Source organism: Equus asinus, chromosome 7, assembly GCF_041296235.1.
Source record: "Equus asinus isolate D_3611 breed Donkey chromosome 7, EquAss-T2T_v2, whole genome shotgun sequence".
Taxonomy (NCBI): domain Eukaryota; kingdom Metazoa; phylum Chordata; class Mammalia; order Perissodactyla; family Equidae; genus Equus; species Equus asinus.
In genome coordinates, this window is record NC_091796.1 from 55,577,312 (window position 1) to 55,592,296 (window position 14,985).

At 44.4% G+C, this 14,985-nt stretch overlaps 1 protein-coding gene across 1 annotated transcript in view; it reads right to left on the reverse strand.

The window, feature by feature from the left end:
* The window catches only part of NPC1 (NPC intracellular cholesterol transporter 1), a 48,402-nt gene that overhangs the window by 4,379 nt on the left and 29,038 nt on the right, over positions 1 to 14,985 (reverse strand). Inside the window, exons 10-20 of the mRNA XM_044773530.2 lie at positions 12,890 to 12,990; positions 10,341 to 10,443; positions 7,545 to 7,734; positions 6,917 to 7,099; positions 6,050 to 6,164; positions 4,088 to 4,215; positions 3,850 to 3,990; positions 2,739 to 2,828; positions 2,139 to 2,329; positions 1,687 to 1,802; positions 888 to 1,017 (exon numbers count right to left, since the gene is read on the reverse strand). Of these exons, the coding sequence (XP_044629465.2) occupies positions 888 to 1,017; positions 1,687 to 1,802; positions 2,139 to 2,329; positions 2,739 to 2,828; positions 3,850 to 3,990; positions 4,088 to 4,215; positions 6,050 to 6,164; positions 6,917 to 7,099; positions 7,545 to 7,734; positions 10,341 to 10,443; positions 12,890 to 12,990 (1,488 nt within the window). The remainder of the gene's footprint in view (positions 1 to 887; positions 1,018 to 1,686; positions 1,803 to 2,138; positions 2,330 to 2,738; positions 2,829 to 3,849; positions 3,991 to 4,087; positions 4,216 to 6,049; positions 6,165 to 6,916; positions 7,100 to 7,544; positions 7,735 to 10,340; positions 10,444 to 12,889; positions 12,991 to 14,985) is intronic.

The following is a 14,985-nucleotide window of genomic DNA, read 5'->3' on the forward strand; positions in this document are numbered from 1 at the left end:
AATAGGTTGGTGAGGGGCCTGGCATGACACTGCCATGTGGGAGGCCCCCTGTGAGTGGTGGCTGTTGCCTTCTCAAAAGTGGAATTCACTTAGCTCTGTTTTATGTAGGCTAAAGCATGCAGTCTGCAAGCAGAACACGCTGCAAGATTCACTTCTGTTTTGTTTTTAGGGACAGTCTTCCCACGGTACCTAGTATAGGTCTCAATACACAGACATGATATATGTGACTAACTGATGGGACTCTGGTCACATTATGTATCCTTAAGAACAACAGGGATGTCCAGGGTTGACCTAGCATACATGAGATACACTCATCTTCCTTCCACAAAAGGTTTCAAATCACCCCACACCCAACTTCCAGCCATCCTCACTATTTCTGGACCGGATATCCTGTTTCCCTGGGTAACTGGCTGCCTGGCTGGATGAGGGCATGAGACAGCCCATAACCTCATGTATGGACAGGCTGGCAACGACAAGCAGCACAGTGGGGCTAAAATAATCTAAACCTTAATTGAGGACGACATTACCAAAGCAGATGCTGTCCCAGACACCCAGACACAAGTGAACAGACCATCTCACGTTCTGAAATGCCACGTGTTCCTCCTCGCCCTGTGCCCTGCAGGTACCCTGCATCCATTCCTACAGCCGGGAGGGCATGAGAAATGAATACTCAAGCCAGGACGACATCAGCTGAAGGTGCTGAGGCGTTTTCTTTAAAGGTGTTTTAGGGTTCCCTGCTTTCACGGAGGGATTGGGCAGGTGGGAAGGGGAGGGGTAGAGAAGAGGGCCTTTTCCCCACACCTGTGTCCACACCTGCCCTCCCCTGGTTTTCCAGTGCGAGTCAAAGGGGAAGTGGGCACGAATCTGAATGGCTCAGTGACACTTACCCTTTGCCACACCTGGGGTTCGGGTTATCGGAAAGGAACATGGGCAGGAACCGCATGAAGTCTCTGCCCTGAGGCCGCTGTTTGCCCTCTGGCGTCAGAGGCCTGCAGCGGACGCAGGCCGGGTCAACCACTAGAGGACACACCAGGGAGGAGCCAAGTGAGAAGAACGGCTCTCCAGATTTTATTTAAAACATTTCAAAATACTGATAAAGAAATGAGAGTAATTCCTTTCCTGAATCTTTTTTCTCACCCAAAAGCTTCAAACATGTGATTTTCATAGTCTAATAAATCTGAGATGGCATCTTCATCTTAGGCAGGCTGTACAAATTTTCTTCTCCTAAGCAGGTTTCATGCTTTAAGGATGACCTCAATTGGTATTATCAGAGCCCAGGGCTTCCACGTTTTTACCAAGAAAATTCTAGGACAACCTCAACACTCTTACAAAACCACAAGGCAACAGTGATAAACAAAGGAAAGCATGCCTGTGAGAAGCTACAGCCAGATACCAATCAAGACAGGCAGCTGGTGTCAGGAAAAGACGAGAAACGCAAAAGCTCTGAAAACCAGAGGCGCTAGCTAGGGCCTGCGTAGCCTGCAACCCTGCTGGGGGCTGGTGGAGACAGGAGCAACGCAACACTCTTCAGAGTGAACCAGTGAGAAAAAGGACGAGGACAAAGGGCATGAGACCCAGCGCTGGCACATAGACAGTTATAAACTGAGGGGAAACACAAATTATTTTTAAATTACATTAAAATTTTTCAGAAAAAAGGCAAAGATTTGGAAAAGGAGATGAAAGTACCTGAAGCGTTGCAGAACTGGTCAGTGCTATTGTAGACCCTACAGCAAGAAGACTGCGGCTTCACCCAGTCAAAATAATCGTCAATCCAGGAGGAGGGCACAAAGCCTATTCGGGTACTAGAGAGAAGGAGATACAAGTCACTGACCTGCTCCACGGGGACAAGTCTGTAGTTTCGGTCCTTTTTCTTAAAACCTAACTTCCTTTTCTAGATTTTATACTGCTCCTCAGTCAAAAGACAGTCTTCATTAGCACTTAATGGAAAACCCTCCAAAGTATGAGGTGGTAAATTAGTCCTTTAAAAGGTTCTGCTCAGCTAAAGCTAGATTTAGCATTATTTCGAAAAACAAATTTTCCAAAACAATCCATTTTTAATGAGAAATTTGAGGCCCCAGTTGACCGGGAGCCTCCTCGGGCTGTTTCCGTTATGGCACAGAAGACCCAGTGGTACTGACTAGCTGTCCAGCTGAGCCGCGGTGAATATCTGCTGCACCAGCGAGTCGTTGTCGCAGCCCATGCCCCCGCACACCATGTTCTGCCCTTTCAGAGAAGTGTAGTCGTGCCCTTCCTCCAGGACAAAGTACACGGGTGGACCCGCATGCAGGTACTGACGGATGGACTGGAAATAATCGATCACGTAGGAGTCCTGAAAGACAGACCAAAGCACAGCACAAAGCATGAACGTTCTGCTGGGGTAGCAGCCAGATGCTGATCACGAGCAATTCAGAGGGCAAGCGCCCCCAGCCCAGGTTTGAGATTCCCAACATAGCCAGGACCTCTGGCCCCACCCTCCCTGGGCCCCGAGGGCTTCTCCAGCTGCTTCCACCATTAGGAGGGACCCTCACAAGGTAATAGACTGGCCGCACCCCAGAGGGCTGTCTCCAAGTTCGGAATGCTAAGACGGCCCACCCTGGCAGAGTGTGTTATAACATGGGAAAACCTGCCAGCACCTGCACTCAGAAGCAGGTGTTAGCTTCAAATATCCACATGCATGTTTTGAAAAATGTATTCACCATTGGCTAAACAAGTTAGAATAAAAAAAGGAAGCATCTTACATCTGGCATTGAAAGAAACTGATCCAAGCCAATTTCTACTTTGTTCAGGACCGCAATACTGAATGACAGAACACCCACAAACACTGCTATCTGGAATGAGAATTGAGTTATAAGATAGCGATCGCTTACTGTTATAATAAGCTTGAGAACATAAACAAAATCTTAAACACACAAAAAATAGGACTTTTCTAAATTGGAGAGTAAGTTTAAACGACATGCTAAGAAAATAGTGATTATGGGGCAGTGACTGAGATCACAGTATCTAAAGTCAAACTGCCTGGGTTCAAGTCCTGGTTCCACCACTTATGAGCTGAGTGACCCTGGGGAAGTCACTTAACCTCTCTTAGCTTCTATTTCCTTGTCAGTAAAACAGGAAAAATAAAAGACTTATAAAACAGTTTTGTGGATTAAATGAGAAAAGCTAGGGATAATCTACATTTTAGCATAGTACCTAATATTTAGCACAATATCCAATATTAAATGTTCAATAAATATTAGGTACTACTATTACTTTTACTATTATTGGAAACTAATTTAAGTCCTTTTAGTAGAGAAGTAATAGATTATCACTGGTGGCTACAACCAGTGTATGAACTGCAGAAAGCTCTTGGGTTGCTGGGGACCAGCGAGAGTGGGCGGTGGGGGAGGGAGGCGGGGGACACTACAACGAGGGAGACTGTTGTGGCGATGGAACAGTTCTGTATCTTGGCTACAGTGGTGGTTACACAAATCTGCACATGTGATAAAATGACACAGAACTAGGCAGATGCCTTGTGCCAATGTCAAATTCCTGGTTTTGATATTGAACTATAATTGTGTAAGACCACAGGAGGAAACTGGGGGAGGGGACCTGGGTCCTCTCTGCACTGCCTGTGCAACTTTCTATGAATCTATAATTATTTCAAAATAAAAACTTAAAAACTCTTGCTTATGTTGACTACTAAAACTAGCTAGAAAAATTTTATGTATTTGTACATGTTTGCTTTAGCATTTTTGTACATATACTTAACAGCTGTCAGAATCTCCTTCCCAAGCTGTCTAATTTCTTAGAAGGCATGTGACAAATCTGTTTTCGGGAGAAAAACAAGAACCACCACAGAGAAGCTCATACCACAATTGGCCGCATCCAGTCCTTCAGCAGAAGTGGAGAATAGGAGTTTCTGAAGAACTGAAACAAGAAGCTCTCAGAGGCCTGGACACTCATTCCATCTTCAGAGCCTCTCAGACAGCAAAGGACGTCCAGCCGGTTTTTCTGAGGGGACAAAGAGGAACAAACGGCACACCCTCTGGCTGCTTCATCTAGTTTCTAGACCCAAATTAAATAGATTGTAATCCTGACAACGACTCACCTCTTGACGCTTAATGTCTAGCCCCAAGAGACTCACAAAACAGGTAATCTGAAGAAGGAAGTCAATGAGGACTGCCAGTCCCGCAAACAGAGAGAAAGTGTGAACGGCTGGCATCACCGACAACGCCCCTGCAGGGACAGAAAAGCTGCCACGTCACTTCCACTCACAGCAGAGGACCCTACGAGTGTTACATTCATGTGTACCTATGAACACAGGGAGCCAGAACAGGCCAAACTCATGAGAAGACCCTAGCTGCCCCCACCCCCACAACGGTATGCTGCAAAAGTCTGTGGATGTCATGCCAGAACATCTGTAAGCCTAGTGTTTTGCAAAATGGTGCCAGCACCATTACCACATGGGGAGTTAAAAATGTATGTTTCTGGGCCCCAAGCCCCATTCTAAATAATCAAAACAATGGGAATTCAACCCCAATTCCACTGCATTTAATAGGCTCCCCAGGCAAATCTATGCACACTCAACTTAGAGAGCCATTAATACCGGCCATTTCTTATAGTTGTACCTTCTGTGCTACTACTGTGCAACTTCCTATGAATCTTGACTATAGCGGCGGTTACACAAATCTGCACGTGTGATAAAATGACACAGAACTAGACACACGCATTATGCCAATGTCAAATTCCTCTAAGAGAGGGACCGTATTTTCCATCTGCTATTTTGTCAACAATATTTGTCTCCTAGTTTATTTACAGTCAAATGAGGGTGCTCCAAGTCAGAAGCACTAGGTTAAGACTCAGAAAGTGCAAACTGGCAGCCCACACGTCAGATATATCCCATTTAGCCCACACTATATCAACCCATTTTAGGATTAAAAAACATTTTTTAAAATAAGTAGCCAATATTTAACAATGAGATCGTGCACAAAATCTAGATTCACAACTTTGATTGGAAAAAAAAGATCGGATCTAGCGGCACTGGACCAGCCACACGGAACCGCCTCTTTTAGACCCGCAGGGTCCAGGTGGCACAATCCCCACTGTTCCTACTGTCCCTGCAAAGTTGCCCCAACCTTGAGGCACAGTGTCAGCTGTTATTATCATTGCACTTGCAGTGGTTTTCTTATAAGAGATAAAAAGAGGAAATAACTTTTTTTTGCACCTGTATCCACCAAAAGGAAGTATAAGAGCCACGGGTTTCAAAGCACATTGCTTTGTGGAAACGAAGAATAACAGGCCAACATGTGTCTGTGCTGAAAGAGTACCACCTTTGATGATCCTACATCGGCCCTGTGTGACATGCTGGGGTGGTGTTTCCATTTGTGACTCATGGATGGTATGTCTTCTCTGAAGTGCTGGGTGATTCCAATCCGGCCTCCTCTGCAGGGGATGTATTCAGTTTTCTCTTACTACTTTTGCTACACGCCAGAGATGGGAGAAGACAGCCCTGCCAGTAAGGCTAGTTAGTGATTTCTCCATATGAAAGAAATATAAAGTGCTGGTTTTTGTCCCAGCTTATTCTGGCTCCCTGTATTGAGGTAAGAGTCAACAACTTCTGCTCATTAATGAGGCTGCTTCCCCAATGAGCTGTGTGTACAGAAGAGGAAGACAGCCTATGAGAACAATGGCAAACATCTTACAAGCTAATACCTGTGGGTTTTGCTTAGAGTGTTGCTAGAGTGTTGCGTTGAGAAGGATGCTGTGGCTATGCAAGAATGCCATTTTCAAGTATCAACATTTGCCCTGGGTGACAAAAAGGGAAAGTGGCAGAGGAGTTCTAGGTATCTCATCCTGGAAACCAGAATCAACACTCTCCTGGAACAACGTGAGAAAGAAGACACTTGCAAAATGATACCCAAGATACTGCCACCAATTTTTCTGATACTTTCCAATTATGGAACAAAGCTCAAAGCAGGAAGCAACACAAAGGGGCATATTCAGATCCCCTGCTCCTTCTATTCCCAGGCTCAGCTATCTGTAGGACTGGAAGAATTCAAAGAGTAATTACCTAAGAAAAATGCAACAGTCTCTGAGAAGGATGACAGGAACATGCTAGGAGCCACTTCTCCTAGGACCCTGCCCAGCTGCTGATCCAGGGTTTCACCCTGAAGACGTTCATCTCTCTTAAAAAAAAACAAGAAACAAAATATGCAACATTAAAATTTCTAAATAACAATGCCACCTCTTTGCTTCTTTGCTGCCTGTATGAACTCAATGGTAAAGAAGGATTAGTAGCTTCTACTCATTGTATACAAACTCTGGTGGGGGACCTGCAACTTCTCACGTTAATTCATTCAGGGCATTACTGAACCCCTGAGCTAGGTAACAGGTGAGAAGTTCAAGTTAAGACTGGATCATGTTATCAGGAAAATACAGAGAACGCAGGCTGCAGGCAGCTGGACCAGTTAATGACATTCCTACATGCCACTGAATCTCCACACAGGTAAGGCCTACAGGACAAGGGGACTGTGTGAGAACCAACTGACTGAGACCATTTTCTGCGTCAGCGGGTCCTATGTTGACCTTCTGTCTTTTCAGTGGGAACTCTGACAAATCCTTCATTCTTCTACACTATGTGGAGCATCACTGTAATAGCAGTTGTACCCAAAACATTTCTCAGAAGCGTGTTAGCCCTTTTTGCACAGATATTTAAAACTAATTTCTCACTTTATATCTATTCCACCAACCAAAGAGAGAAGGGAACTTCTTGGTCTCAAAATGTCCAGAACAATTCACGGGCACCAATAAGCGACACGGAGGAAAGGAAGAGCCTCCTCACTGTTCACACTCACAAAGACTCTGCACAGGCCGGACGGCCATGAATGGGGCCACTACGTGGTCAGACGCCAAGCTCTCTGAGACTATGAAAATCTACCTGGTAGGTCTGGACCAGGATGAAGATGTTGTCCACGCCAACAGCCAGCACCAGGAACGGGATGACTTCAATCACAATGAGGGTGAGAGGGATCCCAATGTAGCTGAAGATGCCCAACGAGCACGCCACGGAGCTCAACACGATGAGGATGCCCGCGACGCCAAGGGAGATTTTAGAATCCACCTGAGATAGCCAACAAAGACACCAACTGTCAGAAAATTTTTTGTCCTGTTACTAAAAGGTCCTCATTTTTACCTCTTCACTAGGTATAGCTAATCTGTAGTTAAAAGTACAATTCCCACTTTGAGAGAAGATATAAAAAATGTTCTAGGTCTTCCCTAGCAACATATTTTTATGAGCTTCCATTCTTAAGTGATGGAGCGGACATTAGAAAAAAGTGGATTATGTGAAATAAACTTTAAGTTTAAGATAAACCAAAAAAATGGAACTGAAGAAAATGGATGCAGGAAATAGAAAAAGTTACATACAATTAAAACATGTGGGAATTTAAGGCAGTTTTGAACACAATGAATTATGATTAAATAGAGGCAAAAATATGACATAATGTTGTGCATTGCCATTTCTAACACAAAGACACACAAGAAACACACACACACGCCCCACTTACTAGAAGCCTGCTACAGCTTTTGATGTGCCCCAAGGCTATGGAAATATACAGAAACATGACAGCATAGCTGATCACAACAGTGAACACATCACTGTTACTTTCACGATTTAGTTCATCCTCAATACTTCGTTCAGCAGAGAAAGAAATGGTCAGATTTGGATTCTTATAGTTCTTCACAAAATTAATAAACCTAAAAAGTAAGCAAATTTTATAGTTTCAGTTAAAACTTAGTGGAAGCTAAGTGAGAAACTTCCTCCCAACTTTCATGACACAAAAGCCACAATTACTTAACCTTTATCCTGAATTAGGATCTTCTCCACTGGAGACCAGAAGGTGAGACACCCCAGACTAGAAAATGCCAGACACATGGAATTTTCTACCATTTAAGATAGGTTTAGAACAAGTTTAAAAGTTGGTTCCTGTTCTCATTTCTTTTCTTCTAAAAAAGATTTCTAAATGAAGTATATTATAATAAAGATATACGCTCATGCAACAAGCTTTTAAACGTTCATCTACAAAGTCAATGCAATCCCTATCAGAATCCCAGCCAACTTCTTTGTAGAAAGATAAGCTGATTCCAAAACTCACATGGAATGGCAGGGGGCCCAGAATAGCCAAAACCTTTTCTAAGAAGAACAAAGTGGGAGGACTCACACTTCTGATTTCAAACCTTCTACAAAACAACACCAAACAAGACAGTGTGGTACTGGCACAAGGATGGACACACAGATCAAAGGAACAGAACTAGGTGTCCAGAAACAAACCACATATCTGTGGTCAGCTGATTTTCAACAAGAGCGGCAAGACTATCCAACGGGGAAAAGAATAAACTTTTCAATAAATGGTCTGGGACAACTGGACAGCCATATGCAAAAGAAGGAACTCCAACGGATCGAAGACCTAAATGTGAGAGCTACAACTATAAAGCCCTCAGAAGGACACGCGGGCATCAATCTCCATGTCCCCGGATTAGGCAACGGTTGCTGAGATAGGACACCAGAAGTAGAGCAACCAAAGAAAAAACAGATAAACTGCATGTCACCAAAATTAAACACTTCTGTGCTTCAGTGAACACCATCAAGACAGCAAAAAACAAACCAAAAAATGGGGGCAAATACTTGGAAATCATGTATCTAAGAGACTTGTAGAAAAGATAAGAATTCTTATAATAATAAAAATACAAATAAGCCAGTTAAAAATGGGCAAAGGATAAGAACAGACATTTCTCCAAGGAAGTGATACAAATGGCCAATAAGCACATGAAAAGATGCTTGAGATCATTAGTCATCAGGGAAATGCCAATCAAAACTGCAATGAGACACCACTTCACACCAAGTAGGACAGCGAGAATCAAAAAGTCAGATAATAACAAGTGTTGGAGAGGATCTAGAGAAATCGGAAGCTTCGTTCACTGCTGATGGGAATGTAAAACGGTGCAGTCACTTTAGAAAACAGGCTGGCAGTTACCAGTCAGAAGAACAGTTAAGGGGTTACCAGATGATTCGGCAATTCTACTCCTAGGACTCTACCCAAGAGAAAAGGAAACGTTCACACAAAAACCTGTACACGAATGTCTACAGCAGCATGACTCATCACAGCGAAAAGGTGGAAACAACTCAAATGTGCACCAAGTGATGAACAGACAAACAAAATGTGGTCTAGCCAAAGGACAGAGCATTATTCAGCCATAAAAGGAAATGAATGACTGCTACACACTACAACTTCGAGGAAGCTTGAGAAACGTTATGCTGAGGGACAGAAGCCAGACACAGAAGTCCACATATATGACTCCATTCACATAAAAATCCAGAAGAGGAAAACACATGGAGACAGAAAGTAGATCAGTGGTTGTGCAGGGCTGGGAGGTGGGACGATGAAAGGAGAAGGGGTAACAGCTAAAAGATACGGGGTTTCTTTTGGAGGTAAAGAAAATGCCCTAAAATTGGCTGTCGTGATGGTTGCACCTATCTGTGAATATACTAAAAGCTACTGAATCGTACACTTTAAATGGGTGAAATGTATCATGTATGAATTATACCCCAACGAAGCTGTTGAAAAAAAAGGACTGAAGGGTATAAAGTAGAGTCAAAGTCCCCTCAGTCCTCTCTCTTCATTCTCTAGAGGTTACTAACAATTAACAATTTCCCAGGTTATTTGCTTGCTATTTTTTCTGGGCATGGACAGCATCGATAGCATATATTTACCTAAACACACTGATTATAGTTTTTATTTAATACATCTTGAACCACTTATTGGCCTATTTTTTTTAATAAGGTAAAGAGAGATTTAATTTAATGATAAAAGGAATAGCCCATCAAGAATACATAACAATCACAAACCCGTATGCACCTAGCCACTTGTCTTCAAAGTCGCAGAAGTTGACAAACCCAGGCCCACAGTGCGGGCATTAGGCCTCCCACAGAGACGGACAGCTAAGGAAGCACACATTGGGGGGTTACTGGCCTACTTCTAATGACTGCATACTTTTCTACTGTCCCTGCCTTTTACTAAAGTACATTCAGGTCGCCCCCAGTTTCTGCTGTTAGAAAATGACGCAAGGAACACTTCTGCGTAAACACTTTTGCATTCTTGTGCAGGGATAGCTGTTCAAACAATCTTTATAGGTAAATTCATTTACAGATTTTTTTTCTTAGCATCACTAGCACCAAGTGAAAAACATGATGTAACTTAGATCTGATGCTGGTTAGTTTAGCTGAATGAAGTTTAAGCACTTTCTGTTAGCGTCCAGGTTCCCACAACACAAGGACAGAGGTTTAGACCCCGTGAGGAACTCACTCTCTTTCCCAGGCCAGAGCCCTCTGGAGCTTCTCCGTATCGTTATAGTAATTATTGACAGGAAAGGTAATCACAAGGGCTGTGGCGTTATTGTAGTTTTGATCTAAAAAGGAAAAACGTGATGTTAAAAGGAGTACAAGCATGCAGAAAATTAGTTCAATAGCAGGAGGCAATTGCTGATAGCTAGGTGACTGATTTCTCACTGGGGATCTCAACTTACATCCCTGTGCTCGAAGAACAAAAAAGGGGTTCACGGAAATAGTGTCTATGCAGTTCAGTTAATGAATAAAACTGATTCTCTATCTGAGGTAGGCACAGCTATCATTCAGGAACAGTAGCTTTTCTTTTTAACAACACAGCACATGCACGGTAAAAATTTCAGAGCAGAGGGGCTGGCCCCGTGGCCGAGTGGTTAAGTTTGCACGCTCTGCTGCAGGCGGCCCAGTGTTTCGTTGGTTCAAATCCTGGACGCGGACATGGCACTGCTCGTCAGACCACACTGAGGCAGCGTCCCACATGCCACAACTAGAAGAACCCACAACGAAGAATATACAGCTATGTACCGGGGGGCTTTGGGGAGAAAAAGGAAATAATAAAATCTTTAAAAAAAAAAAAAAAATTTCAGAGCAGAAAGGTGTTGAGCAAAGCCTCTGTCATCCTCAGTCCTGTTCCACCCTCTGGGCTCCCCTCCCCACGCCGTGACCACCTGTGAGTCTTTCTAGAGAAGCTCCGCACATGAACCAGCCAACACATCATGTTCTTACCCTTTCCTTCTTATTTACGCAAATAGTAAAGTATTATTCTGTACATTTTATGCATATAATTGTTTTATGCACAATTTGTATCTTGAGACTGCTCTGCTTTTGTACAGAAAGAGCTTCCTTATTTTTTTCTCTGCTGTATGATATTTTCTTGCATAATTTAACGCATCTCCAATTGATGGATATTTTTGCAATTTTTTTAGATTTTTAATGTGTAAATGCATCTTTGTAGACTCAGTTCTTACAAGTACAACCACTGAATCAAAAAGCATGTGCCTTTTTAATTTTGACAGATTCTCCCAAACTGCTCTCCAAGGAGGCTGTCCTATTTTTCATTCCTTTACTCAGCAAAGTATTTACGGAGACCTACTTGGCGCCAGGCATTATTTAGGAACTGTGAACACATCAGGGAACAGAGAGAAACACCCCTGCCTCCCTGGAGCTCAATTCTGGTAACCAGTCGACACTTCTCCCAGCAAGGCTGTTTCCCGTGCTCTCACCAACAGGGCCTGTCCGACTCCTGGGTCTCTGCCCACCTGTTAGGCAGAAAGACTAAAGCACGATGCGTTTCACTAATCAGGGAGAGGCAGGGCATTTCCCCACATAACTAAGAGCCATTTGTAGTTCTTTTGTTAACTTTCATACAGCTTTGCCCACTTTTCTTTTGGGTTGCTGACCTTTTCTTTTTTCCAAAAGAGCTCTTTATCCTTAAGGAAATGCTGTCTGCTATGTAATCTACTTTGTTTGTCCAGTTTGTTGGGTTTTTTTTTTTAACTTTATGATGTTTGCTCTCCACACAGGAGTTTAAAATTCTTAAGTAGTCAAATTCATCAGTACTTCCTTTTGTGGCTCCTGAGTTTTGTGTCTTGCTTAGAAATGCCTTGTCCATTTTAAAATTATTTTTAAAAATTCCTCCTGTATTTTCTTCTAGTTCTTTAATAGTTTTAGTTCTCATGTTTCAAATCTTTGATCCATGTGGAACTTATTTTGGTGGAAGGAATAAGGTCATCAAGTTTAACTTTGATGGCTGTGACTAGCCAGTTGGTGACAGTCTTTTCCCCACCAATCAGAAACGACGTTTTATTATAGGAGGTAGAATAAGATTTAAGCACAGATCAAACTTCTCCCCTCCCACTGGGTGAGGAGAATATCTCTTTGACCTCTTCACTGAGCTGGGATAAAAACCGGTTGAGCTGTCTATAAGTAGGCTTCAGACTCCAAACTTGTCACATGAATCACTACCCCAGCGTAGGTGGCACAGTCTGTTCCACGGTGCTACAGGAGCCAGCAAAGAGCAAACCGACAGCGCCTCCACTAGAAAAGTGTCTGAATTCTTAACCAACTGGTTTAGGAAAAAAATCCATCAACTTTATTTCTCTTTTCGCCTATCTCACATATTCTCTCTTCCTCATTACAGGGGTTCTCAGCCTGGGCTCCATGGACTCCCTGGGGGCTCTAGAGACAAGCTTCAAGGGCTCCATGAACTCCTTGGAGCTGAACAACATATGATGTGGATGTGCACAATTGCATTATTCTGGGGAAACGCCCTTGGATTTCGACAGCTCCCCAAAGTGTGACACAAAAAAGGCTAACACCATCCACTCCTTTTAAGTTCAGAACACAACCCAAACCCAAAGCCAAAGGAAAATTATTATGTTTGAGATTGAAGAAAAAGGGAATCAATAAGACTGTTCAATTTATGAAATCTGCATAATTACCACTTGACTGCTAATGACAGAACCCAAACTACTTAATCTAGCAGGAGAAGTGAAAGCTTCTCTTACTTACCATCATAGCCCCCTAACACGAGCCATGGGAACACGGGTCCACCGAACGTGCCCAGACAAGGATCGTGGAGCAAAGTCGTATCATTGAGGGAGGCAGGAGCCCTGCCAAGAAGTGTAGAAAACACCTCCAGTTAGAACAAACCTAAGACACACAGAGACCTAAACGTTTACAATCAACAGTTCGTGAGGCTGATTATATTCTCAGCACAATGTGGGCCCTGAGGTTCCTTAAGTGAATAACACAGTTCAGCACTTGCCTTTGGGAGCTCACAACACTGAGTATCACATGTGCATAGCGCACAGAGGACGGAGCAACTAATACATGGGGAAAACTGTCGCCAAAAAGACCTGTACAGAACCAGATCTCTGGGCTGGGGGAGAATTCCCCAGGGAGGGGGGCAATGAGCGTGTTCCATGCAACTACAAGTGTGGGGGAAGAAGAAAGGGCGAGAACAGGCACTCGAGAGAGGAAAGCAAGAGGACGGTGGTTTGAGGAACAAGAAGAAGTCCTGTGTCTAGAGCATGCGGTACCCATACAGCGGGGGACTTCCGAGGGAGGGCACGGGGCGGGAGAGGGCGACGGACACCGAACAAAAGGATTCAGTACTGCCCTGAGTAGTTTGGACCTTTATCCTGTCGGCACTGGGGAACAATTAGAGATTGGGGGACAGGGGTCATGAGCTGTTTTACAAGGTGACTCAGCAGGCCAAGAGGAAGGAGGTCTGCAGGTGGGAAAGAAAGGGAAGCAGGGAGACCAGCCAGGAGGTACGTGCAATGGTCCATGCAAGGGACCACCAGCAGTGCAGTGAAGACACACAACCAGCGTTTTATGACAGATCCTAAGCCAGCATTCTGCTGCGCACTTATGGAGGTTCTTGCAACAAACCAAACCACTGCCCCTCAGAGCCAGTGGCTGATGGGATCAGGCCCCGGAGGCCACCTGCTCCCGTCAAACAGGCTGCACGGCTGCAGCCAGAAACCAAGTCCCGCCATCCCACACACATGGGTCTCTGCCACCACATCACGGATTGGAGAGCTCATCCAGAGGTTATAATCCACAACGAATTACATGGGGAGGGTGAGGATGAAGAAGAATTCAGGGAGACAGCCTCAAGTTTGAGTAACTGGGAAATGTGGATGCCACCACACGAGACAGGGGCTATGGGGAAAAAAGCAGGTCCACGCTTGGTAATGGACGGGCTGGGTCCACCGTTCCTGCAGGACCTCCGGGGGAGAAAGCCCAGGAAAAGTGGGAGGGTGAGGGGGGAGGTGAAAGCTGGAGATACACAAGTGTAACCACACACCGACACAGACCCCTGCCAAGCAGGAGCGGAGCTGCCTACAGCAGCGTCTCCGCCCCTGCTGGACCACTCTCCCCCCCATCAGAACCCAAGCCTCATGCTCCTCCCCCACCGCCCGAATTCCGTTGAATTTTATTTCGGAAAACAACAAAAAGTAAATAGCTTTTTTCTTTAAATAGATAAATTAAATAACGTTACATTTTCTTTTCAAATTGTCCAGTGGCTCCCGTCCCACCCATCCTGTGGAGAACATTGGTTTAGGGTTTATGGTCACACACTTATTGTTTTACGGGCACAGTTCAGTTTCTAGAGGGGACTTCCTCGAACTAGAGTAAACACAGTCCAAGCACCTGAAGAGTCACACTGCAGTAACAAAAATAGAACTTAAGGTCACCAAACTGGACCATTAGTCAGAGAGCTCAGCTCTTGAAACGTGGTTAGTTGAGCAGCACACTCAGAGCTGACAAGAAATAATTTCTCTGTTCCTGTGATAAAGAAACAGCCATGGTGGTTGTCTGACTGGCTGAAGCACTGTCTCCAGGTGTTTAGGAACAGCAGGAGGCCTGTCCAGTGTAGGCTGCTCTTCCTGCTACGGGGAAAGCCTCAAGGTCACCTCAGATCACCAGCACAGCTTCTCTGTGACTCATTCAAGTCATAAACGCACCCTGCTCAGCTAGACACATCTCCCACAGGAAGGGGCTGCAGTGCCCTCCAATCTAAAGGGCACAGCAATCCTGCCCCCGCCCCTCCAGGGGATGCTGCATGTTTTAAAAACAATTCAGCATCATGCTATAAA